General features: G+C 37.6%; 1 protein-coding gene across 1 annotated transcript in view; it reads left to right on the plus strand.

Moving 5' to 3' along the window:
- Positions 1 to 27733, plus strand: part of BTAF1 (B-TFIID TATA-box binding protein associated factor 1) — a 109868-nt gene that overhangs the window by 44435 nt on the left and 37700 nt on the right. The window contains exons 9-19 of the mRNA XM_054728766.1: positions 1853 to 1942; positions 2612 to 2707; positions 2804 to 2980; positions 3686 to 3826; positions 4640 to 4764; positions 7942 to 8062; positions 15682 to 15786; positions 16877 to 17026; positions 17323 to 17465; positions 17921 to 18095; positions 19794 to 19997. Coding sequence (XP_054584741.1) covers positions 1853 to 1942; positions 2612 to 2707; positions 2804 to 2980; positions 3686 to 3826; positions 4640 to 4764; positions 7942 to 8062; positions 15682 to 15786; positions 16877 to 17026; positions 17323 to 17465; positions 17921 to 18095; positions 19794 to 19997 — 1527 coding nt within the window. The remainder of the gene's footprint in view (positions 1 to 1852; positions 1943 to 2611; positions 2708 to 2803; positions 2981 to 3685; positions 3827 to 4639; positions 4765 to 7941; positions 8063 to 15681; positions 15787 to 16876; positions 17027 to 17322; positions 17466 to 17920; positions 18096 to 19793; positions 19998 to 27733) is intronic.

Consider the following 27733-nt stretch of genomic DNA (forward strand, 5'->3'; position numbering starts at 1 on the left):
AAGGTATCTTTTGATTTCTTCCTTGTTCTCATTGTTTAGTAACCTGTTATTTAGCCTCCATGTCTTTGTTTTTCAGTTTTTTTTTCTTGTGATTGATTTCTAGTTTTATACCATTACGGTCAGAGAAGATGCTTGATATGATTTCACTCTTAAATTTATTGAGACTTGTTTTGTGTCCTAACTTGTGTTCTGTCCTAGAAAATGTTCCATGTGCATTTAAAAAGAATGTATATTCTGCTGTTTTTGGGTGAAATGCTTTGAAGCTATCAATTAAATCCATCTGATTTAGTGTGTCATTTAAGGCTGCTGTTTATTTTTATGGTTTCTGTGTCCTTTTCATGTTGTTGTAGTTCTTAGTAAGTTCCTTGAGCATCCTTCTAACCCCTCCCCCCCTTTTTTTTACTCTGTATCTGATAAATTGCTTGCATCCATTTCATTTGTGTGTTTTTTTTCTTGAGATATCACCTGTTTTTTTCATTTGGGGTCTGTTTCTTTGTCTTCCCATTTTGGCTGCATCTTTGTGTTTGTTTCTGTGTATTAGGTAGATTTGCTATGACTCCCAGTCTTGGTAGTATAGCCTTATGTAGCAGGTGTCCTGTGGGACCCAGTCGTGCAGTTTCCTTGACCACCTGAGCTGAGTGCTCTAGGAATGATGTCAAGAGGAACCCCGGCAGCTGAGATATCTCTCCTGAATCTCAGCCGCCACCTGTGGGAGCATGGCCAGCCCTCACTTCTCCACATTTCCTACCAGTCTCGCTGTCTAGTTTCTTTGTTATAATTTTTCTAGCTTTATTTTCTTTGCCAATGAAGGGAACCATGTCGAGCACAATCTGTTTTGTCATGGTTCTTATTCTTCACTTGTGTCCTTTTCAGGACCACTGCTCAAGGCATTTTATATTACCAAGTAGAAAACTTTGGACTGATTTTCACCTTTCATATCATTTTTGTTGTATTTCTTTAGTGACTTGTTCATTTCTTTGTATTATAGTTCAGTCTCTATAATACAAAGGCTTGTACATCTCTCCAAGACAGTAAAAATTTCCTTTGGACAATTTTGATTAAAAGTAGAAATTTCCACAACAGCTTTTAAACCTCAAATATATTTCTTCAAAGAAAATCTATAACAGGTCCCAGTATGTAAGAGAGATAAAAGTAAAGTTCCTCTGGTTGAAGTTGAGGGTTGGTGGTCTCAAACCATTCTCTTCCTCTTATATTGGCCTCTGGGTAATTTCAAAGACACTGGTTTGGATTACCTTTTAGCAGTCTTTCTGCTCCTAGATAATATTTCTGTTTAAAGCTATTCATGTTTTAACTCACAAGAGATCTTGGAATAAGTGGGTGCAGTGTCAGTGGCCTGTTTTCTCCCTTCCAAATGTCACTTCAGAAGGGTACAGGGATATAGTGAAGCATTAGTCATGAGATATTTTATTTGAATTGTCTTCTTTTGCCACTTAACACTGGTAGCTTTAGAACTTAATTTTGATGCATATATTCTAAAATATTGATATTGGGACTATGAAGAACAATATATGATACTTTCTTTAATGTGGATAATGCTGAATGCAAATAGAGGGTACAAGAGGGATAGCCAAGAAGATTACATATGTCTCAGGAGGGTATTAGAATAGCTATTATCTTAGCTTGATTTAAAAACCATTTTACATAACCAAAATTATAAAATGTATAAATGTATTTCTCCTTGGATAGTAGAAGAAAAAAACATTTTTGTGAAATGTTACTTAGTTTATTCTAATTTCTTAAAAATTTAATATTCCCTTTTCAAATTAAAGAAAAGTTAAATTTGGTTTCTTAAGCATTTAACCTCTGACATTTGTTTTCTGGTTATTTTTAGGTTCGACATGGTGCAGGCACTGGACTTAGGGAAATACTTAAAGCTCATGGGAAAAGTGGTGGTAAAATGGGAGACAGTACTTTAGAAGAGGTAAGTCTAGTAAAGAAACAATTATTATCGAGTTTTAGTAGTTGACTCTTTTTCCAAGTTAGAGAAGTAACAGAGCATGTACCCTAAGGTAGAAATGAAAGATAAATAATAAGAAATATGGAAAGGTGGTTTTGAGGGGAAGAGTAAAAGTAAAAAGGTTAGGAAGAAGTTTATTTATAGACAGGAAGAACAAGTTCACAGGAAAGATGTTTAGAAACATTGAGTGGAAAAATACGTAGAAGCAAGAATATTTGAGCAGCACATACTGGATTAGAAAGTATAGTAAAATGAGTAAGAGGATAGTTTAGAGGCCACTGAGCAATATGATTGGTATAGCATGGAGACACTGGTAACAGGATAGATAGTAAGTAAATGATAGATACAGTTGATATTAGAGTAGCCTTAAGTAGTTTCTTCATTTCTCTTGGAATGCAAGTAGTATAATATAATTTATGAATTTAAAGATTTTGTTATAGTGTATCTGAATCTAATAAGAGGATGTGGTTAATATTAAAGATAGCAATTGGAACTCTAATATATTTTGGTTGTTGTTCCTACAGCTAAAATAATCTGTTCCAATATTTTAGTTTTTTGTTTTGGACCTAATATGTGTCCCCAAGCCCCAATACAAAGTGTGCTCTTTGTTACTAAAAAATGATTGTTTAACAGATGATTCAGCAGCATCAAGAATGGTTGGAAGACTTGGTTATTAGACTCCTTTGTGTTTTTGCATTAGACAGATTTGGAGACTTTGTTTCTGATGAAGTAAGTATCACCTAAGGGAGGCTTTGCCCAATTAAATTTCAAATTCAGTAAGATAAGCCTTTTGAAATATGAGTTTTCTTCCTTTCTCGTTTGTAGGTTGTGGCACCAGTTCGTGAAACTTGTGCTCAAACATTAGGTGTGGTGTTAAAACACATGAATGAAACAGGAGTTCATAAGACTGTGGATGTGCTGCTTAAGTTACTTACACAAGAACAATGGGAAGTTAGACATGGTGGTCTGCTAGGAATAAAATATGCTTTGGCAGTTCGTCAGGTAAACATTCAGTTTTTGAAGCATGTATGGGAGAGTTTCCCCCCCTCAGTTTCTTTTCATTAATTATACAAAATGACCCTAGATTCTTACTGTTAAACAAGTCAATCCTTCAAGATTTGCTTTTTTAGATAGTGTCATAGAGATAGGTACAAACAACAATTTAAGTACAAATCAAAAGATGATGAATTAGGTTTGGAAACCTGTTATTGTTTCATAGCAAGACCAATTCTAGGTGAGATTCCATTGTATGTGATCACAGGAATGGCCTCTGAAGGCTGGCTCTCTTGAGGAACTTGAAAAAAGAGTAGATTGGAATAAAGACAAGCAGGAAGGGGTTGCTTTTCTTTCTCTCTTCTCATACCCTTTTTGGCTATCAATGGGGTTGAATGAGAAATAGGCATTAAGGTTCTAATACCAGGGTTATCTATGTATGTGTGGTCACACAGGAAATTCATAGTCTTACCTTGAGAACATGTTCTGATTTTTTAAATCACACTGAATAATAAAGTACTTGATATTGTAGTCTTTTGCAAATAGGATTAGCTATATAGGCTCCTATTGATGTTATTTTTCTTTTCTGTTTATGTGATTCCTTTTTAATAAAGATTTGGATTTATGTTTTCATATGACAAGTTTAATAAAAAATGTTTAAGCACAATATTTGTACTACAGAAAGTTAATTTATTTTGATGTACTGTTTTACAGGATGTAATTAATACTTTATTGCCTAAAGTTTTAACTAAAATAATTGAAGGACTCCAGGACCTTGATGATGATGTCAGAGCTGTTGCTGCAGCATCATTAGTACCTGTGGTAGAAAGCCTTGTGTATCTTCAGACACAAAAGGTAAATTTAATTTTTTTCAATATTCTTCCTGTATAGCTTGTTTACATTTGGGGTATAAAGTATTAGGAAAAACATTGACTACTTTTTTTCCCTTACCCTCCATTTTTCTTATGACAGCCCTCTGGTATATACAATTCAATTATACATTATCCTTAGGAAGAGTGAATTGTGTCTATTAATGTTCTTCCCATTCATATACACACACTATGCAGGGAACTTCCTTGAGAAAAAGGCAAACATTTCTTCTTTAGTTTACTCTTGGTTTTTAGATATACAAGATTGTTCGTTTTGATTTTTGTTTTTAGTTTTTTGTTTTTTAATCTGGTCTCATTTTTTGAAGTGACTCTTCTCAAGGTCTATCTGTTTCCCTTGTATTACCAAAACCAGAACACGTATATTTGGAAGTGCAGCAAACAGTATTTTACAAATGAAATTTGTCTTTAATACTGCTTTAAATAAAATTACAAAGAGGGTCATGTCTATATGTTAACACTGTATTGTTTTCAAAGTTTAGTTTTTTACATAAAATAAAGTATTGGCTCTTTTATTTCCTGAATTCTCCCTCCCATTGTGAATCCAGTTAGGAAGAGAAGTTTCAAAATAGATGTGAGTGGCATTAAAAACGGGTAGGAAATTGTTAAAGGCAAATAATATCCCCTTCTTAACTTTGCTCAAAACTGACTCGATTCAAGATCATTGGGATTGTATATGTTGTTGAATTAGTAGTGACTCCTGGGATACAAACAACCTGGCATGGCTTGTGAATATATTGTGTAAAATTAGTAACTGTTTCCTTGATAACTGATCTTATAGGTACCCTTCATTATAAATACATTATGGGATGCTCTTCTGGAACTAGATGATCTAACAGCTTCAACCAATAGTATTATGACTCTTCTTTCATCCCTGTTAACTTACCCTCAGGTCCAACAATGCAGGTAATTATTTCTATTTAGTGGAATAAAGTAAAAAATATTTACATAAATTTCCAGATACTTAAAGCCTAAAAATACAATAGTCTAGCTTTTATTTATTTTTATTTTTTATTTTTAAAATATTTTTATTGATTTCAGAGAGGAAGGGAGAGGGAGAGAGAGATATAGAAACATCAATGATGAGAGAGAATCATTGATTGGCTGCCTCCTACATGCCCTCTACTGGGGATTGAGCCCACAACCCAGGTATGTGCCCTTGACTGGAATTGAACCTGGGATCCTTCAGTCCACAGGCCGATGCTCTATCCACTGAGCCAAACCAGCTAGGGCAATGGTCTAGCTTTTAGGAACAGTACTGAAGTTGGTGATGCCAAAGACTACAATTTTCAGGAAGTCCCCTCACTCCCAACTATCTAGCCACTAGCACATTTGGGACAGGAACTTAAAAAGGTCATATTCTTTTATGCTTGGGTTACTTTGGTTATAGAAGTCTTCATCTTATTCATCTTATAATAGTTGACTTCAGAAATATAATTATTGCATTTTATTTTCACCTCTAGCCCCAAAATAGAGAATTTTTGCCTAATTTAGTGATATTTAGATTATAGAATTATCGTTGAACATCAGCATTGCATTTTCCAAAATTTGCTCCTCTAGGCACTTTTCCCTTGTAATGTTTACTTCAACTCTTGTTCTTGATTTCAAGAATTACTCATCAGGAAGAAGATACATAATAATCTTCTATATATATAAAACCCTAAGCGACCAGTCAACTGTTCGACCAGTCGACTGTTTGACCGGTCGCTATGACACTCACTGACCACCGGGGGCAGACACTCAGCACAGGAGCTGCCCCCCTTTGGTCAGTGCACTCCCACAGCAGGAGCAACGCTGCTCAGCAAGCTTAGCGAGGTTACTGAGCGGTGGCAAGAGCAGCGGGGCTGTGATGAGCAGGAGTGAGGCTGCACCGGGCCTTCAGGTACCTCCCTGGCCACCTGCTGCTTTGCTGGCAGTTCAACATCCCCTGAGGGGTCCTGGATTGTGAGAGGGCATAGGCCAGGCTGAGGGACCCCACCGGTGCACGAATATAATGTGCAAAGGCAGAGAGATTGAGCGAATCCAAAAAACATAACGTATTTTCTGGCGTATAAGACGACTTTTTAACCCAGGAAAATCTTCTCAAAAGTCGGGGGTGGAAAATACTGTCAGTGCTGGAGCTGAGAGTGAGTACCGTATTTTCCGGTGTGTAAGACCCGCGACTTTTGAGAAGATTTTCCTGGGTTAAAAAGTTGTCTTATATGCCGGAAAATACGGTAAATAAAAAATTTAGTGTCGTGTGCTTTCCTATCCTGATATTTGAAATGAAGCTCAGCTAATTAATGTATTCCCTGCTTTTTAGACTGTACAAGTAAATGAATAGAAAAATTGAGGTGATGCCGAAACCGGTTTGGCTCAGTGGATAGAGCTTCGGCCTGCGGACTCAAGGGTCCCAGGTTCGATTCTGGTCAAGGGCATGTACCTTGGTTGCGGGCACATCCCCAGTAGGGGGTGTGCAAGAGGCAGCTGATCGATGTTTCTCTCTCATCGATGTTTCTAACTCTCTATCCCTCTCTCTTCCTCTCTGTAAAAAAATCAATAAAATATATATTAAAAAAAAAAGAAAAATTGAGGTGATAGTGCATATAGGGAGTAAATGAGTTAATCTGTGTGAAAGCTCTTCTCAGCTGCAAAATGCAGGAGCTTTTAATTATCCTTAGTTAGGGATTGGCAACCTTTTTGTGAAGTCAAATTATCTTTTTGGCTTTGCAGGCCATATGATCTCTTAAAATTACTCAACTCTGCAGATAATGATATTTTTGGCTTTGTGGGCCATGTGATCTCTGTCAGAACTACTCAACTCTGCTAATGTAACACAAAAGCAGCTATAGACAATACATAAAAGAGTAAATATGTCTGTTCCCAATAAAACTTTTATTTAAAAACCAGGTAGAGTGGATTTAGTCTGTGGGCCTTAGATTTATTGACACTTGCTCTAAATAAAGGACTTAGGACTTAAAAAAAATCACCAACTAGATAGAGTTAGGAAAGCTACATAATGTAAGAAAATGAAAAAATGTAGTGAAAGGTCTTTTGCCACAACGTGAAATAATGTACTTTTTAATTTTCCCCCCAAAATTGCTTTATTGGAACATTTGCTTCATATATTGTGCTATTTGGCAGATACTTTCTAGTTTATGTCAGAAGAAATACAGCATGTCATTTGGAGCATGAGGAGTTACACTATTAACAAGACGTTGTTACTATGCTTTTACATATTTTGAGTCTGTGTTGCATGTGTACTAAATGTGTAAATTAATGTAAGAAGTCATGTTTTTTTATACAAACCTTCAAGTGTTGAAGTATTAAAAGATAGGCCTCCTGAGAGGAACTACATAACAACCGATAAATAGTTACATTGACATATTTTTATTCATGCCTTTTTCTACAGAGGTATGTATTCCAAATGCTACTTACAAATCATTTCCTCATTCCAGGTAACTTTTATAAATCACTCATGGATGTGATAGGAATCTTATGGCTCAAGTTGTTAGCCTAGTTGTGGCTTTGTTTGCTTCCCTATTTAAAATCTAACCTGTAAGAAGGAAGATATTTGAGTTTTCTTAACTTAGTAATGCTAAATCAGGATACATTTCAAAGATACTACCATACCACCTTTTGCTCATTTGACATGTGGCAGAGATGGCCCCAGAGTGGATGTAAGTGATGTGTATGTTATGGTTGCCCACAGGATAGGAGTAAGGATTAGCAATCATGATTTTGTGTAGGTTTACTACCAGCTAAGATACATGTCCCATTTTTTTTTTAATAAGAACAGATTGAGAATGAAAACATTATATTGGAAAGTTCTAACTTGATAAAGGTAATTTATGACATTAGCACCATAGAAGAACCTAATGTTAATATTTCTGTTCTTTATGACTATTTGCTCTGGCTATACTGGTGCTGTAATAACAGTTTTGAATGAGGGTATTAAATGAAGGTTCATATGAAAATTGTATTATATTTTTAGACCTTACTCCTCTAAAAAGATAATAGGTCCACCAGGAAATGATATTTATATAATGTATCAATGGAGTTTCAACTGAGAATAATTAGATTAACTTGTGTCTTCTTTATTAGTATTCAGCAGTCACTCACAGTTTTAGTTCCACGTGTCTGGCCATTTTTGCATCACACTATATCATCAGTTCGAAGAGCAGCATTGGAAACTCTGTTTACGTTATTATCAACACAGGACCAGGTAAGAAGGAATAACTATGTATAGCAATCTTGAAATTTATGTAAATTAATTTTTAAAAGTAAATTGGATCATAATATTACCGTTACTACATATCCAAGGATCAGGAGAATGCTGGGCCTAGTAGAAATAGGATGGTGACTATGTAGACACAAAAGGATATAATCATGATGAAGGCAGGAATATTTTAATAGTAATATTTTCATGTAGGTTATATTACTAGCACTTGAAATAGTGTTTAACACTTAGAAGGCCCTCAGTAAATATTATGAAAGATTGAATAGTCCCTTCCTGTCAAAGACCTGTTATTCTGTCTTTGCTGATGAATTTGATGGTTGGCAGAACCCATCTCAGATTAGGTTACATTTGAAGCTCTGTAGTACTTCTAAAGACTAACAATGAAATTGCTAGGCACTTGCTTCTTAAGGATAACTCAATTTTTTAAGAGCATGATATTTCCAAGGATAGAATACTTCAGAAGTCACACACTGAAATGTCTATAGCAATCATTCAGGTAATATTCACATTCCTATTTTTTAAATAACCCTATGGGTCAAACAAAATACTAGAATTTAGAGAAATATCATAAGGAATCCATTTGTCTTTCATGCTCTTATTTATAGGTACTACAGTTTGAGCCAGTGATCTTTAAAAAGCATTCGTTAATTATTTTAGACAATAGATTATAGTACAGATAAATGTCTCCTTTGTGTTCACTAACCATGCATTTCTATGTGAATTAGGGATATTTCATATAGACTTGCTTTAATCTGCAGCATGCTACTGTGTTGCACTTCTATGAATCAGCATCTTTAAATTTTGTTTTGCATTATCTTTTTTATTTTGTCTACTCAGACTCTTCTGAGGAAAAACTATCAGGTCTGTTTTGTAATCCTCAGTTGATCAGGCATGGGTTGATATGACAAAACTCGCATGGGTTATTCTGAGTTTTTACTTTATTTTTGTTTTAGTTTTGTGGTTTTTATCTAAATGTTTTTGATGTAAGAACTGTATTCTTAAATTCACTTGGATAGGCCTTTTAAAGTTACCAAATTTCTTCCCTTCGTGGTTTTTATTTTTATTTTTTTAAATAAATCCATAGGACTTTAAATATATATATATATATATATATATATATATATACACACACACACACACACACACACACACACACACACATACACACACACACACACACACACACTGGGGGCCCAGTGCACGAATTCGTGCACCTTGAAAGGAACTGTGGGCCGCGAGGCTGCGGTGGGCACAGGGGCAGGTCTCAGCCCATCCTCCTAGCCCTGGCCCGGCCCCTCTCACTGCAGCCCCCAGTCCTGTCTGCCAGCAGCTCCACTCCTGCTGCTACCGCTGACAGCACAGAGCGATTGGGGCTGGTGCCAGCAGCTGGTGCAAGTGGGGCCGATGAGCGGCGGCTGTTGCCCCGATCGCCCCTCAGGAGCAGGGGGAGGTGGAGAAGCCCTCAGAGGCAATCAGGGTTATCTATGAATGTATATGTCTATCAGTAAACTTTTTTATTGGAATATCTAGATTAACTAGTGTTGATAACCACTAACTGTTGTAGCCAGAACTTTGACTCCAAGATCTAGGAAGGTATGCTTCTAGACATGATCTCTTGTTTTGCTATGTTCTGCTGACTAGGTGAACTTTTTCATTCCATTTGCATACAGTCACTTTGTGAATCATGTTTGAAAGGCAGGTTTTGACATGAAGCTTATATTTAGCAGAAAGATATACATAAGATTGAGTTGGAATCTGAGGTATACTTAGTCCAGATTGTAAGAAAATGTAACAGGTGCATATGTAGAGAAGGAAAGAAAGGCCAAAAAATAGACTTTGGCTTTAGAGAACATTAGCATACTTCGGTTTGGACGGATTTTATAAAGATATGGAAAGGGGAGCGGAAGTATAAATATTTAGCTACTTTCAATAAGTATTGGTTGAGCACATGAATGGAATAAGTCATTGTAAATTGTCTAAATACAGAATTGGGTTTGGTGGGGGGGGGGGGTGTGTGTGTTTTTTACAGTGGACCAAAGTAGGATTTCATACCAAATTAGTGAAAGAACTCAATGTGATTCATCACTTTAAAAAAAACAACACATTTTTATTGATTTCAGAGTGGAAGGGAGAAGGAGAGAGAGAGAGAAACATCAATGATGAGAGAGAATCATCGATCGGCTGCCTCCTGCACACCACCTACTGGAGATCGAGCCCACAACCCAGGCATGTGCCCTGACCGGTAATCAAACCTGGGACCCTGCAGTCCACAGTCTAACGCTCTATCCACTGAGCTAAACTGGCCAAGGCTGAGTCATCACTTTTGTGTGTGTGTGTGTTTGTTTTAATCCTCACCTGAGGATATTTTTTCCATTGATTTTTAAAAAAATATATTTTATTGATTTTTTTATAGAGAGGAAGAGAGAGGGATAGAGAGTTAGAAACATTGATGATAGAGAAACATCGATCAGCTGCCTCTTGCACAACCCCTACTGGGGATGTTCCCACAACCAAGGTACGTGCCCTTGACCGGAATCGAACCTGGGACCTTTCAGTCCGCAGGCCGACGCTCTATCCACTGAGCCAAACTGGTTTCGGCTCCATTGATTTTTAGAGAGAATGGAAGGGAGGAGAGGGGCAGTGGGGGTGGGGGGGTAGAGAGAGAGAGAGACGGAGGGAGGGAGGGAAGGAAGGAAGGAAGGAAGGGAGGGAGGGAGGGAGGGAGAGAGGGAGGAAGGGAGGGAGGGAGGGAGAGAAGGAGGGAGGGAGGGAGGGAGGACAATCAGTGTGACAGAAATACATTGGTTGTCTCCCGCATGTACCTGTACCAGGCTGGGATTGAACCTACAGCCCTTTTTTTAGTGCTTGGGCAATGCTGTAACCACTGAATAACACTGGCTAGGGCTCATCACTTTTTTATAGCTTCTTTCCAGATCTTCCCTGCCACCCAAACTCATTTGCTATGGAGATAGAAAAGATTATTAATTTGCCTACAAGCAGGAATCAGGTGTTCTTGGTAATGATGATCAGATTGCTGCTTTTTTCCACACCTACCCATTTTTCAGGAATACTTGTAGGAAGATAGAGGGGGTGGGGTGGGGGGCATAGCAAAAGGGTGCTGGCAAGATCTTAGCCCACCTAGGATACCAATTTTGCCAGTTAGGGATTTATTGCCAATTACAATTCTGTGAAAGGACTAAAAATAGTACAGTCCTTGCTGTGCCCTGCTTCCTCACTATAATCCAGTTAAATAAACCTATAAATACAAAGCAACAGCACTAAGTTACCTGTCTAAATCAGTGCCTACTAGAAGACAGGTATAAAATAAACGAAAATCGGTGGGCCAGCTTTCAGTTTTATAAGAGATGGATTGACAAACTATACCTTGTGATCTTTTAAGATTGTACTAATAGTGAGCTAAAGGCATGTTACTTTTTGGAACTATGTTTAAAAAGAGATACTTGGCCCGGCCGGTGTGGCTGTGTTTGAGCATCAATCTATGAACCAGGAGGTTACCATTGGATTCCTGGTCAGGGCACATGTCTGGGTTGCGGGCTTGTGCAGTCAGGCGTGTGCAAGAGGCAGCCAATCAATGATTGTCCTTCATTGATGTTTCTATCTATCTCTCCCTTCCTCTCTAAAATCAATAAACACACACACACACACACACACACACACATATGAGATATTTGTACAATTGTTCAGGTGGACTAAATTTGGTCTACAGATGTTTTCCCAGCCTTATCTTATTTTCTGCTAAGGAGACTTTATACTATGCGACTAGAGAATCTGCATTTTTTTAATTGTTTAAAGTATTACATATGTCTCCTTTTTCCCCATTGACCTCCCTACCACCAACACTCCCACCCCTCAGGACAAGCCCCCACCACCCCAGTGTCATGTGTCCATTGGTTATGCTAATATGCATGCATACAAGTCCTTTGATTGATCTCTACCCCCTCCCTCACCCCCCACCCCCCTGCCTTCTCTCTGAGGTTGGACGGTCTGTTCAGTGTTACCTTGTCTCTGGTTCTATTTTTGTTCATCAATTTATGTTGTTCATTATATTCCACATGAGTGAGATCATGTGATATTTATCTTTCTTCGACTGGCTCATTTCACTTAGGAGAATCTGCATTTTTTTTAAATGCTAATTCCTGTGATGATGTTGATCTATGTATTCTGGGATGGTATTTTTTTTATTTGGTTGGATTTTTTGTTTTTGTTTTCTCTTTATTCTTTAAATTTTATTTTTCTCTTTATTTTATTTATTAAGTTTACTTTTTAGAGTAGTTTTATGTTCACAGCATATACCTCCTCCCCACCATCAACATCCCACACCAGAGTGGTGCATTTATTATAATCAGTGAGGCAACATTAACACATCATTATCAGTCAAAGTCTATAGTTTTGTTTTGTTTTTTTGCCCAGCCCCCTCCGTCCCCAAAGTCTATAGTTTACATTAGGTTTCAGTCTTGATATTGTACATTCGTTTTATGGGTTTTAACAAATGTATAATGACATATCTTCATTATTGTATCATACAGAATAGTTTCTCTATTCTAAATTCTGCCACTCTCCATCCCCACTTCCCCCTTCTCTACCTATTTATCCTTTCCTCCCCCTCGTTGACTTTAATAAGTGTAAAGTAGAATTTACTATAGTAATTAAGCTTGTAGCCTGAGAAGACTACTACAGTTTATATCACATTTATTGTTTATAAATATAGGAGAAACAGTATTCCTCTATAGATACAGCTTTGGGATCTACAAGCAACTGTTTGGATTTCCAATAATGGGTTTGAGGGTGGTAAATATGATGGGGAAGAAATCATAAAAGAGAAGAGATTATAGAAGAGTAATACTAAATTATTTGCTTGCTGTTGTTATAGCTTTCCTAATTGTCTGATGAGAAAAAGAGCTTTTCACTTTCCCTTTCCCTTTTAATGAAAAGTAGTTAAGGCATAGCAAATCAGTAAGTAGGCTACCACAGCTGATGATTTTGTTGTCTGTTTTAAACATCTTTCATATTATTTTGAGAACATATACTAGGTGTACCGGTTACTAATGCGGATTTTTTTCAGTAGATGGAGTTACACATATGTTGATATATATGTGATTTGATATGTATGCTATTTTGTTGTATTGACAGCAAGCTTCAAAACTTCATATGTCAAATTTTCTGAAGGTGTTAACATCATAGATATTTTTATGCTTAAAAATGTCAGATTTCGTGCCAAAAAAAGCATTTGTGGAAAGTTTTAATTCATTATTTTGAAGAAAAAGTTATCGTATACTTCGGGAAGCTTATGGTGAACATGCTCCATCTCAAGATACTTGTGAACGCTGGTTTAAATGCTTTAAAGGTGATGATTTCGATGTGAAAGACAAAGAACGTCCAGGTCAACCGAAAAAGTTTGAAGACCAAGAATTACAAGCATTATTATTATTATTATTATTTTTTTTTTAAATATATTTTATTGATTTTTTACAGAGAGGAAGGGAGAGAGATAGAGAGTTAGAAACATTGATGAGAGAGAAACATTGATCAGCTGCCCCCTGCACGCCCCCCACTGGGGATGTGCCCGCAACCAAGGTACATGCCCTTGACCGGAATCGAACCCGGGACCCCCCCAGTCCGCAGGCCGACGCTCTATCCACTGAGCCAAACCGGTCAGGGCTACAAGCATTATTGGATGAAGATGTGTGTCAAACTCAAAAACAGCTTGCAGAAAGATTAAATGTTGCTCAGCAAACAATTTCTGATTGTTTACAAGCAATGGGAAAGATTTTAAAGGAAGGAAAATGGGTGCCACGTCAGCTGAACAAGACAAATGGAAAACGGGAAAGTCATGAGTAAAATGATGCTTCAGTGGCACGGAAGAAAGTCTTTTTTGCATCTAATTGTGATGAAAAGTGGATTTATTTTGAGAATCCCAAACACACAAAATCATGGGTTGATCCAGGTCAACCATCAACATCAACTGCAAGGCCAAATCGCTTCAGAAAGAAGACAATGTTCTGCCTTTGGTGGGATCAGGAAGGTGTGGTGCATTATGAGCTTCTAAAACCAGGTGAAACCATTAATACTGATCACTACTGACAACAAATAATCAATTTAAACCATGCTTTGATCGTGAAATGACCAGAATGTGCCAGAAGACACAGCGAAGTAATTTTGCTTCATGGTAATGCACCATCACACAGTTCAAAATCAGTTAAAGACACATTAAAAGATCTTGCCTGGGAAGTATTAACCCACCCACTGTATTCACCAGACCTTGCTCCTTCAGATTACCACTTGTTCTGATCGATGGCACACGTACTTTCTGAGCAGCACTTCAAAATGTTCGAAGAAGTGGCAAATTGGGCCTCTGAATGGTTTGCCTCAAAACAAGAAAAGTTCTATTGGGACGGTATCCACAAATTACCTGAAAGATGGGGGGAAATGTGTAGCTAGCGATGGACATTGAATGAAGCACTTTTGATGTTTCTCTTGAAATTATTGTGTTTTCTTTGATTACAAAATCAGCCATTATTAACCGGTACACATAGTAACCTTGGTTTATCTTTGTTATTCATTAGTTTTTCATTGGCTAGAAAATTATACATAGCTTTCTACGTTATGCATTATCCCTAGAACTTCTAGCTTCCTGAAATTTCAGTTTAAATTTTCAAATTTCTCTTCCAAACAACGTATGTTTGCTTTAAAAAATTATGGTGGGGTGTGGTGATAGATACTGTGAATTAATTACTAGAATTTTTCAGTTGGTCAGTCTTATTCAGTGAGCTTGTACTTATTTCAACAATAATAGACATGTGAGATTCCTTTCTGAGAATCCTGGGCACACAATAGATGTTTGGTTGAGCACTATTTGATTGCTTACTTTAGGTGAGCTTTTGAATTGTTGAAAAATTCCTTAGGTTAAGGTGCTAAATCTGGGCATAAGGGAATCCCTGAACCCTCTGAAATTGGGAGCCAAATGTTACACCTAAATATGTATGTAACTGTGATTTTTCAAAGAAAAGAGTGTGCATAGTTTTCATCAGATTTTCAAAGGGCCCCTGAACCAAAATAGATTAAGAACCTCTGCCTTAATTTTATAGCAAACTCAAAGTAGAGTTTTCTAGTTTGGGTATCATCTTATAATTCTTTACTTGGATTATTGGTGAACATAGCAGCAGAATTTAAATTCTGATCATCCAGCACAGCAGCAGCAATCTGATCATCTTTCAAATTTTCCTGACAAAGCAGTGATATATAATGTAACCAAGGAGATGTTGCTGGTTAGAGCTTCCTTCCATGTGGAGGATGATTTCAACATTTTTGAAGCAAAATTTAGTGTTGTTAATCATAATCAGACTTTCTCCAGTTTCCTAGCAATTATATGCCATTCAGTTTCTCCAAACTATTGGAATAGTAAATGTGGTGGTGGTGGTCTAAAATCTTGTTAGAATTTATCACTAGTTGAACCTGTTTGATAAAGCTAAATAGTCTTTTTATGGTAATACTTGAGATTATTTGACTTATTTATAACTCTTCAAATAAGCTAATTAATACCTATGAGTTATGTGCTATAGCTTTGATTCTGTTTTTGTTTTCAGAACTCTTCATCTTGGCTTATACCTATTCTGCCTGATATGCTGCGACACATTTTTCAATTTTGTGTTTTAGAAAGCAGCCAGGAAATTCTGGACCTCATTCACAAGGTAACCAATGAATATATCTGTACTCCTTTTCCTAGTAACTTGGTAGTTTTAAATTTTTTTCATTATTGCTATACTGTTTGTTGGTCAGGGATTTTTAAGAAATTAGAAATCATCTAAGAGATTTGAAAAGTCTGGAGATCTGCAAGGTGAGACAAGGAAATAGGCTTCTTATGCAGTATAATAGTTAAGTTCAACTGGCCATGCTTCTCTTTCTTATGTGACCTTCTAAGTATTTTCTGATAGCCTCAATATAGAAAATAATGTGAATGAAAGACTGCTTTTCTCTATCACTCATTTTGCTATTTATCAGAATGTTTATTGATCCTGCAAAGTATCTTTTGGTGATCTGTAGAGTCTGATTGTCATAGTTTAGTATTTTCCTCCCTTACTTAACAAGATTGGTTATATGTGTTGGAATGTTTAAAGAAGGACCTTGTGATATATTTAATAACATTTATGGGAGGGGGAATTGCACTGTTGTACCTTTAAAACACATTAAATTAATCTTGATTTATTGGCTCATTGTTAACAGTGGTGTTATTTCTACCACTGTTATTTCATACTGGTCGTATCCCATTTAATGTTAGTCATCAAGTAAGGTAACTTATTAGTAAGTAAGATCATGAATCAAGACTTACACTGTTCTTAATTTATACTAGATATTATAATCTCTAAAGTTAGAGGATATTTATCATGAATTCTTATATCGTGAAGTGAGTTGAATGTGGGACTGTATTAGTATTGAACTTTATGATATATGCAAAGGATTTCATTGACTTATTGAGATTTTGACAGCTATTATTTTTATGGGTATTTTTTATTTTAAATGACTTTCATAAAATACTGAAAATTTTTTTAACTTTCTTTTTTATTACATTTAAAATGTACAAACCTATCAAAAAAAAAAAAAAAAAAAAACCCCAAACACCCCAGTTTTTTTAAAAATAGGCCTCTATATTGAATTTTAAAATTAATCTATACTGTTTCTGAAAATTATTTTTTCCAATTCGCTTTCCCTAAAAATAAGTATTAGGCTTTATTAGCCCTTACTAGAAAAATTTCACTTTCATGTTCCCCCTTCACTCTATAGGTTTGGATGGAATTGTTGAGCAAGGCTTCAGTTCAGTATGTGGTAGCAGCTGCTTGTCCATGGATGGGTGCTTGGCTTTGCTTAATGATGCAGCCTTCACATTTACCTATTGATTTAAATATGTTGCTGGAAGTAAAAGCTAGAGCCAAGGTAAGTGAAAGGGACATACTATATTTGTATGTTTAGCTCATAATAATTAATATGGTAACCACATAGGAAATCTGTATTGTTTTATTATAAGTGTGATTTTATTAATTTAGCTTGATGGGGAATTATTTTATTAGGATCTTAATAAAATGCATAGTAATTTTTATCCATTAAAATTTTGTGAAAAGAACTGTATTTTACTGAGATTATAACAAGTGAAAATATTTTTGATGTTGCTATTAAACTTTAATGATTACTCTTTAATTATTGTTTTATGGTATTTTTTTCATTCCCTCTAGGAAAAAACAGGTGGTAAGATACGCCAAGGCCAAAGCCAGAGTAAAGAAGTACTTCAGGAGTACATTGCAGGTGCAGACACCATTATGGAAGACCCTGCCACCAGGGATTTTGTGGTTATGCGGGCCAGAATGATGGCAGCCAAGTGAGTATACATAAATTCAAAAGTCATTTAACCCAAAGATTCCTCTAATGCAGGCGTCCTCAAACTATGGCCTGTGGGCCACATGCGGGTGTTTTTGCCGTTTTGTTTTTTTACTTCAAAATAAGATATGTGCAGTGTGCGTAGGAATTTGTTCATAGTTTTTTTTAAACTATAGTCCAGCCCTCCAACCGTCTGAGGGACAGTGAACTGGCCCCCTGTTTAAAAAGTTTGAGGACCCCTGCTTTAATGTGTCTAATCCTTCCTCCATCACACTACTTACAAAGGAAGAAAAAATTAACATGTAAGAAAACTTAATTTTTTGAAGTTTTAAATAGGATTTATATATTTTTGTGAAGGTAAGATTGGAGTTATGTCTTCTTGGGAAAAGTTAGCTTCAATAGGGGAAACTTGACCTCAAGTAACTTGTATAGTAACTTCTTTTTTCTCCCTTTTAGGTTGTTAGGAGCACTTTGTTGCTGTATTTGTGATCCAGGTGTAAATGCAGTAACCCAAGAAATTAAACCAGCTGAATCCCTTGGCCAGTTACTACTCTTCCATTTGAACTCCAAATCTGCCTTACAGAGAATTAGTGTTGCTTTGGTAATCTGTGAATGGGCTGCTTTACAAAAGGTAAGATTTTGCCCAAAAGGAAATGAAGTTACATTAAGTAAATTTTCAATAGCTGTTAGGATTATTTTCATTATATTTTATAAACAGAAAAGTGAAAATTTTCTCTGTATAAAAATCCAACAATTACAGAAAAGTATTCCAAATTATATTGAAATTGTTTGTCTCTCATTTGCCTTTAACCCTGGAATTTTTCTTAGAATTCCTAGTCTTATACCTGAGACTACTAGTTATGCCTGTACTTAACATTTACTCTTGATCTACTATCTGTTAAGAAATGTCCCTCCTCTCAGCTGGCATGGCTCAGTGGTAGATGTCGACCTATGAACCAGGAGGTCAGGGTTCGATTCCAGGTCAGGACACATGCCTGGGTTGCGGGCTTGATCCCTGTGGTGTGGGGCGTGCAGGAGGCAACCGATCAGTGATTCTCTCTCATCATTGATGTTTCTATCTCTCTGTCCCTCTCCTTCCTCTCTGAAATCATTAAAAAAATATATATTTTTTAAATGTCCCTCCTAATAAAACGTGTATGTATGGAAGCAGTTCAGAAACTATTGGTCATTTATTCCTCTATATCTCTCTCAGATATCACTGAAAACTACCAAAGATAAGAGGCTTTGAGTACTAGAGATCCATTTGTATGTGTAGTCTAGCAAGGGCATAATTTTTGGTCACACAAAGAATAATCTCCACATTTAAGCCAAAAATCTTTGTTTCTAAATAATCCATACCCTACAGCCCCTTTAACTTCTAGTAAGATGTATGACTTTGTGTACGAATTGCTTCTGTAAATTAAAGAAACTTCCTGCTGGCTTTGTTTATTCCATTGACTGGAATTCTGGAAATTTAACTGTCTGCACTTGCTGTGAGAGTTGCTTATTACTGCCTCTTAGCATTTTGTCAGAGCTGTGCCCAAAAGTAATTGAGCCATGCTTTATTGCAACTGAGACCCCAGTTTTGCTTCTGGAAAAAGCAAGGCTCATCTGTTTTTAGGCAGGACTCAATGTGCTGGAGAGGCAGTGATGCTGTGTTTTTGTGCCTCTCAGACTCAGCAGCAAGTGTTGACAGTTCGGTTTCTGGACCCTCACAGAGCTTCTCTGGATTTACTCTGTGAAGCCCAGGCTGATCACCCAGATCCCACAGAACCCCTCATGTCTCACCACTGAGGCCATTTCCCTTCTGGTTGGGGCAGGCAACAACAAGACAGAGTGGGAAGGGTTAGTTAAATTTGGGGGCAGGTAAGTAGCTTTTAAATTATATACCCATTTCTACAGTATGGCATGTGAAGCTATGGGTTCGACTGTTAAGAAATCTAATAATGAGTTTTTAAATAACATTTTTTGTGCATGCTAAGTGTTCTTATCTGACTGATTTCTTTTTACAGTTATGTATTTTTAAATCTGTGTTATATAGATGTAAACTTGGAATAAATTCAGAGTAAAGTAACAGTAATTAGTTGGCAAATGTAATGGAACTTTAATAGTCCCATGTGCATGTTCTGTAGTCATTCATATTAAAATTTTAGAGTAGTTTGGGTGTGATACCTTTTCTCTCTGCAACTAACATGTTGTTTTAGGAGATAACAGAACATAAATTGAAAATCAGTAGGAATTTAGAACTTGGTAGTTTGCAAGTGAAGATTTATGCATCTTTAGAATTACGTTTATTTGCTCTGAATATTTGTTGTCTGTTATATTTTAGGAGTGTAAAGCTGTTACGCTAACTGTGCAGCCACGTTTACTTGATATCCTTTCAGAACACTTATATTATGATGAAATTGCCGTCCCATTCACACGAATGCAGAATGAGTGTAAACAGCTTATTTCATCTTTAGCTGATGCACATATTGAAGTTGGTAATAGAGTAAACAACAATGTTTTTACAATAGATCAAGCTAATGACTTGGTGAGTAAAGAAGTAACTTTCTTAATTTTAGATTGAGCATGAAATAATACACTAATTTGTTGAATCTATCTGTGGCTTGATATCCTGTCATTTCTGTCCTTTCGAAAGGTTATTTCATTGTATTGACTTTTCTTAAAATTAGGGGATGGGGAAGGAATTTTTTAAAGTTCAGATTCAGGCAAACCAATGCACCATTATTAGAAAAGCTGTTACATTTTTTGTTGTTTCTGCGTCTTGCTGAACACTGGCAGAGTATAGGAAAAAAACTTCTATAAGTTCCTGAGTATTTTTCCTTCTCCCTCTAAACTTAAATGAAAATATTCAAACATAAAAATGGAAAAAATTACACAGTGAACATTTCATATACATACCAACTAGGTTCTAAAGTTAACATTTTACCAATTTTGCTTTATCACATGCGTATGCAACTAACTATCCCTTTAGTTATCAGTCCATCTTATTTTTTATGCATTTTTAAGCTGCAGATATCAATACATTTCAGTATGTTTGTCATTAACTAAAATTCAATATTTGATTGTTTGCTTTTTTCAGTTAAAATTTATGTACTGTGAAATACACAAATCTTAAATGGACCATTTGATGAATATTAACAGATTCCTATACCTAGGAAACCCAGTTTCCTATCACCAGTTCTGAGTCAATCCCTCCCTTTACCTGCCTTCACGTAACCATTGTTCTGATTTTTATGCCACCACAGATTACTTTTGCCCATTCTAGAATTTCATATAATTGGAATCATAGACTCTGTACTGATTGATATAAAGATTTTTTTCAGCATGATGTTTTATACATTCACCCATGGTATATGTATCAATATTTCATTTTTTTATTACCAAGTTTTATTGTAAATACTAGAAGCCCAGTGCGCGAAATTCCATGGCCCCACCACCCGCCCGCTACCCTGCTGCGCTCGCAGCCCCGCCCACCCGCACCGGTCTTTGGTCTTTATGGCATTAGGGCCACAGGCCTTTTATAATATAGACTAGAGGCCCGGTGCACGAAATTCGTGCACGGGGGGGGGGGGGCGTGTCCCTCAGCCCAGCCTGCACTCTCTCCAATCTGGGAAACCTCGAGGGATGTCCTACTGGGATTGGGCCTAAATGGGCAGTTGGACATCCTTCTCACAATCCAGGACTGCTGGCTCCCAACTGCTCGCCTGTCTGCCTTCCTGATTGCCCCTAACCACTTCTGCCTGCCAGCCTGATCACCCCCTAACCACTCCGCTGCCAGCCTGATTGATGCCTAACTGCTCCCCTGCCAGCCTGTTTGCCCCTAACTGCCCTCCTCTGCTGGCCAGGTCACCCCTAACTGCCCTCCCCTGCAGGCTTGATCGCCCCCAACTGCCCTCCCCTGCTGGCCATCTTGTGGCGGCCATCTTGTGTCCACATGGGGGCAGCCATCTTGTATGTTGGAGTTACGGTCAGTTTGCATATTATTCTTTTATTAGATAGAATTAGATAGGATAGAGGCCTGGTGCATGGGTGTGGGCTGGCTGGTTTGCCCTGAAGGGTGTCCTGGATCAGGGTGGAGGTTCCCTTGGGGCATGGAGCGGCCTGGGTGAGGGGCCTGTGGTAGTTTGAAGGCTGGCCACGCCCCCGGAGACCCAAGCGGAAGCCCTGATATCTGGGATTTATTTATCTTCTATAATTGAAACTTGGTAGCCTTGAGCAGAGCCAAGCCTCCTGCTCGCTCTATGGCTGCAGCCATTTTTTTGGGATTTATTTATCTTCTATAATTGAAACTTTGTAGCCTTGGGTGGAGGCCTGGGCTGGCCAGTGCAGGCAGAACACTTGGCTTCCTCCATTGCCGGGGAAACCCAAGCCTCCTGCTCTCTCCATGGCTACAGCCATCTTGGTTGGGTTAATTTGCATACTTGCTCCTGATTGGCTGGTGGTCATGGCTTGTGGGTGTAGTGGAGGTATGGTCAATTTGAATATTACTCTTTTATTAGATAGGATACCTCAATCAGTTTAAGCCCCTTTCCAGCTGAACACTTGGGCTGTTGCAAGTTTTTTGCTATTAGGAACAGAGCTGCTATAAACATTCTTGTATAAGTCTTTGTAGTAGTATATTTTCATATCTCTTGAGTGCATTATAGAATTGCTATTTTGCTTTATCACATGCATATGCAACTAATTACAGATGCATATCACATACATTATAGAACTGCTGGGTCATAGGGTAGGTGCTTATTTAGTTTTATAAAAAATTGCAGACCTTTGCCCAAAGTGGCTATTCATTTTACCTTCTAACCAGAATATGTGAGAGTTCTGGCTCCACATTATCACCCAAATTTGGGGTGTTCACTCCTTTTAATTTTTGTCATTCTGGTGGTTGTGTGATAGTGTCATTTTGGTTTCAATTTGTGTTTCCTTGATGACTGATATGTTCAACACTTCATTATGTTTTATTGGCCATTTGTAGGTCTTCTTTCTAAAATGTCTGTTCAAATCTTTTGTCTGTTTTTAATTAGGTTGTCTTATTACTGAGTTGTAGGAGTTTTTGTATATTCTGGATACTAATCCTTTGTCAGATAAATGCTTTCTGAATATTTTCTTCCAGTATGTGGCTTGCTTTTTCATTTTCTTAACTTTTGGTGTCATTAGATGAGCAGACATTTTAAATTTTGCTGAAGTCTTATTAGTTGTTTTCTTTTATGGTTATTGTGTTGTGTGACCTGCTAAGGTACCTTTTCTTATCTGCAAATGGTGAATGTATGCACATACATTTTCTTCTAAAGCTCCGTAATTTTAGCTTTTATGTTTAGATTTATCCATATTGAATTAATGTTTATGTATAGTGTGAAGTAGAGATTGAATTTTATTTGTTTTTCCCATAGATACCATTTTTCCTGTTTTTCAATCTTTGAAAATGTTTCCTTCCCCCCATTGAATTGTTTTGGCTCCTTTGTCAAAAATTTGTTGAAGTGTTAGTCTCTATCTGGGCTCTATTTGTTCAATCTACTTGTTTCTCCTTATGCTATATCACCAATGCCTTGGTTACTGTAGCTTTTTGTACTTAGTCCTTGAGTTAGATGTTGTAAATGAGTTGGGTTGTTTGTTTGTTTGTTTGTTTACTTAGAGTATTAGAAACTGAGCCACTTCACTTGTATTGGTCCCTGGGAAATAGTAGTCTTCATTTCTCATTCCTTTTTTCTTACTTAAAAAGTGAGAGAAATCTAAATTTGCTATTTTTTTCTGTGTTGTTCTTTTATAAAGTTGTTTGTTCTATAATTTCTCCTTTCACATAACAAGCCCCCCCCCCTTTTTTTTTTGCCTGCCTGGAATGAAATGTCAAATTTTTGTGTATGTGTGGTCTGGGTTGTCTTTCTATTATTTCAGTAAATTTTTCTTTTTAAGTCTATCAAAGGTCCTCTTCTTCAAGCTTTTGTTATTTCACCAATGAAATTACTGTTCTGTTTCATGAACTTTATTAGTCCAACTGTTTTGACCTGAGATTATCAGAATCTCTGGAAGAGTATTGAGGGAAGGGCAATTTTTAAAAGTAGTCTATGTATTTTTCATTGAATCCCTGTGTTTCTCTTACCTGCCAAATATAGGCATTCCTTAAGGTCTTTCTTTGTTTCTCACCAGTCTCACAATTTAGGTTTTTTTTCTTTTTTGTAGCAATATATTTTTTTCTTTATTAAGGTATTACATATCTGTCCTTATCCCCCCTTTCCCCCCCACCTCACCCCCGCTCATGCCCTCACCCCCCTGGTGTCTGTGTCAATTGGTTATACTTATATGCATGCATACAAGTCCTTTGGTTGATCTCTCTCCCTTACCCCCACCCTCTCCTATCTTCCCTCTGAGGTTTGACGGTCTGTCTGATCAATGCTTCTCTGTCTCTGGATCTGTTTTTGTTCATCAGTTTATGTTGTTCATTATATTACACGAGTGAGTGAGATCATGTGATATTTATCTTTCTCTGACTGGCTTATTTCGCTTAGCATAATGCTCTACAGGTCCATCCATGCTGTTGCAAATGGTAGGAGTTCCTTCCTTTTTATCGCAGCATAGTATTCCGTTGTGTAGATGTACTACAGTTTTCTAATCCACTCATCTGCTGATGGGCACTTAGGCTGTTTCCAAATCTTAGCTATTGTAAATTGTGCTACTATGAACATAGGGGTGCATATATCATTTCTGACTGGTGTTTCTGGTTTCTTGGGATATATTCCTAGAAGTGGGATTACTGGGTCAAATGGGAGATCCATTTTTAGTTTTTTGAGGAAACTTCATACTGTTCTCCACAGTGGCTGCACCAGTCTGCATTCCCACCAGCAGTGCATGAGGGTTCCTTTTTCTCCGCATTCTCGCCAGCATTTGTCATTTGTTGATAGCCATTCTGATAGGTGTGAGATGGTACCTCATTGTTGTTTTGATTTGCATCTCTCGGATGATTAGTGACTTTGAGCATGTTTTCATATGTCTCTTGGCCTTCTTTATGTCCTCTTTTGAAAAGTATCTATGTAGGTCTGTTGCCCATTTTTTGATCGGGTTGTTTATTTTCCTTTTGTTAAGTTGTATGAGTTCCCTATAAATGTTGGCGATTAAACCCTTATCGGTGATAACATTGGCAAATGTGTTCTCCCATGCAGTGGGCTTTCTTGTTGTTTTGTTGATGGTTTCTTTTGCTGTGCAGAAGCTTTTTATTTTGATGTAGTCCCATTTGTTTATTTTCTCTTTAGTTTCCATGGCCCTAGGAGCAGTATCAGTGAAGAAATTGCTTTGGCATATGTCTGAGATTTTGCTGCCTGTGGATTCCTCTAGTATTTTTATGGTTTCCCGTCTATGTTTAAGTCCTTTATCCATTTTGAGTTTATTTTTGTGTCTGGTGTAAGTTGGTGGTCTAGTTTCATTTTTTTGCATGTATCTGTCCAGTTTTCCCAGCACCATTTATTGATGAGACTGTCTTGACTCCATTGTATGCTCTTGCCTTCTTTGTCAAATATTAATTGAGCATAATGGTTTGGGTCAATTTCTGGATTCTCTGTTCTATTCTATTGGTCTATATGTCTGTTCTTATGCCAGTACCAGGCAGTTTTGAGAACATTGGCTTTGTAATACAGCTTGAAATCAGGTATTGAGATCCCTCCTACTTTGTTCTTCTTTCTCAGGATTGCTGCAGCTATTCGGGGTCTTTTTTATTCCGGATGAATTTTTGGAGAGTTCTTTCTAGGTCTGTGAAATATGCCATTGGTATTTTAATGGGGGGTGCATTGAATCTATAGATTGGTTTGGGTAGTATTGACATTTTAATGATGTTGATTCTACCAATCCATGAACACAGTATGTTCTTCCATCAGTTTATGTCTTCCTCTATCTCTTTTTTCAGTGTCCTGTAGTTTTCTGAGTACAGGTCTTTTACCTCCTTAGTTAAACTTATTCCTAGGTATCTTAATTTTTTTGGTCCAAAGGTAAATAGGATTGTTTTTTAAATCTCTTTCTGTAAGTTCAGTATTGGTGTATAAAAATGCCATAGATTTCTTGGCATTAATTTTGTATCCTGCTACATTGCCGAATTCATTTATTAAGTCTAATAATTTTTTATGGAGTCTTCAGGGTTTTCTATGTACACGGTATCATGTCATCTGTTAATAATGACAGTTTTACATCTTCTTTTCCAATTTGGATACTTTTTATTTCTTCTTGTCTAATTGCTATGGCTAGCACTTCCAGAACTATTTCGAACAGGAGTGGTGAAAGTGGGCATCCCTGTCCCATTCCTGTTCTTAGGTGAAATGTTTTTAGTTTTTGCCCATTGAGTATGATGTTGGCTGTAGGTTTGTCGTATAAGGCTTTTATTATGTTGAGGTATGATCCCTCTATTCCCATTTTGCTGAGGGTTTTTATCAAGAAAGGGTATTGGACTTTGTCAAATGCCTTTTCTGCATCAATTGATATGACTAAGTGATTTTTATCTCTCAATTTGTTTATATGATGTATTACATTTATTGATTTGTTGATATTGTACCTTCCTTCTTGCATCCTCGGGATAAATCCTACTTGGTCATGGTATATGATCTTTCTGATATAATGCTGGATCTGATTTGCTAGAATTTTGTTGAGGATTTTGGCGTCTATGTTCATGAGGGATATTGGCCTGTAATTCTCTTTCATTGTGTTGTCTTTATCTGGTTTTGGTATTAGGGTAATGTTGGCTTCATAGAATGAGCTTGGAAGTGTTGCTTCCTCTTGAATTTTTTGGAATAGTCTGAGGAGGATAGGTTTTAGTTCTTTGAATGTTTGGTAAAACTCCCCTGTGAAGCCGTCTGGTCCTGGGCTTTTGTTTGCTGGAAGCTTTTTGTTGACTGCTTCAATTTCCTCCATAGTTATTGGCCTATTGAAATTTTTAGGTTCTTCCTGATTGAGTTTTGGAAGTTATTTTTCTAGGAATATGTCCATTTCCTCTACATTGTTTATTTTGTTGAAATAGAGTTGTTCATAGTATTTTTTAACAACCCTTTGTATTTCTGTGGGGTCTGTTGTTATTTTTCCTCTTTCATTTCTGATTTTGTTTATTTGGGTCCTCTCTCTTTGCTTCTTGGTGAGACTGGCTAACACAATTTAGTTCTAATCTATGTGCTATGCTATCTTCTCTTTCTTTTACATATTTTTCTATTAGGCATTCTTACTTGGATGTTTCACTGTCACTTCAAATTAACACAACTAAAGCTGGCATTTTTTTAAAACAAAAAAGTGCCATTTTTATTCACACTCACTAATTTTGTTAACATTTCCTTTCAAAAAATTTCATATGCTTCTCCTTTGTTTCCATTGCTCCAACTTAGTCAAAGGCCTTAGTACTTTATTACTAGACTAGAGGCCCGGTGCACGAAATTCGTGCACGGAGGGGGGTTGTCCCTCAGCCCAGCCTGTACCCTCTCCAATCTCGGACCCTTCAAAGGATGTCCGACTGCCCGTTTAGGCCCGATCCCTGGGATCGGGCCTAAACGGGCAGTCGGACATCCCTCTCATAATCCAGGACTGCTGGCTCCCAACTGCTTGCCTGCCTGCCTTCCTGATTGCCCCTAACTGCTTCTGCCTGCCAGCCTGATCACCCCCTAATCACTCCCATGCCAGCCTGTTTGCCTCCAACTTCCCTCCTCTGCTGGCCTGGTCACCCCTAACTGCCCTCTCCTGCAGGGTTGATCACCTCCAACTGCCCTTCCTTGCAGGCCTGATCCCTCTCAACTGCCCTCCCTTGCAAGCCTGGTCCCTCTCAACTGCCCTCCCTTGCAGGCAGGGTGCCTCCCAACTGCCCTCCCTTGCAGGCCGGGTGCCTCCCAACTGCCCTCTCCTGCTGGCCATCTTGTGGTGGCCATCTTGTGTCCACATGGGGGCAGGATCTTTGACCACATGGGGGCAGCTATATTGTGTGTTGCAGTGATGATCAATCTGCATAGTTATCTTTTATTAGATAGGATAGAGGCCTGATACAGGGGTGGGGGCCAGCTGGTTTGCCCTGAAGGGTGTCCCTGATCAAGGTGGGGTTCCCTGGGGGCATGGGGCGGCCTGAGCGAGGGGCCTGTGGTGGTTTGCAGGTGGGCCATGCCCCCTGGGACGCAAGCGGAGACCCTGGTATCTGGAATTTATTTTCCTTCTACAACTGAAACTTTGTAGCCTGGAGCAGAGCCAAGCCTGGGGCTCCCTCCGAGGCCCGAATCCATTTGTGTTGGGGTTATAATTGAAACTTTGTTGCCTTAAGCG

This window comes from Eptesicus fuscus, chromosome 17 (genome assembly GCF_027574615.1).
Source record: "Eptesicus fuscus isolate TK198812 chromosome 17, DD_ASM_mEF_20220401, whole genome shotgun sequence".
Lineage (NCBI taxonomy): Eukaryota > Metazoa > Chordata > Mammalia > Chiroptera > Vespertilionidae > Eptesicus > Eptesicus fuscus.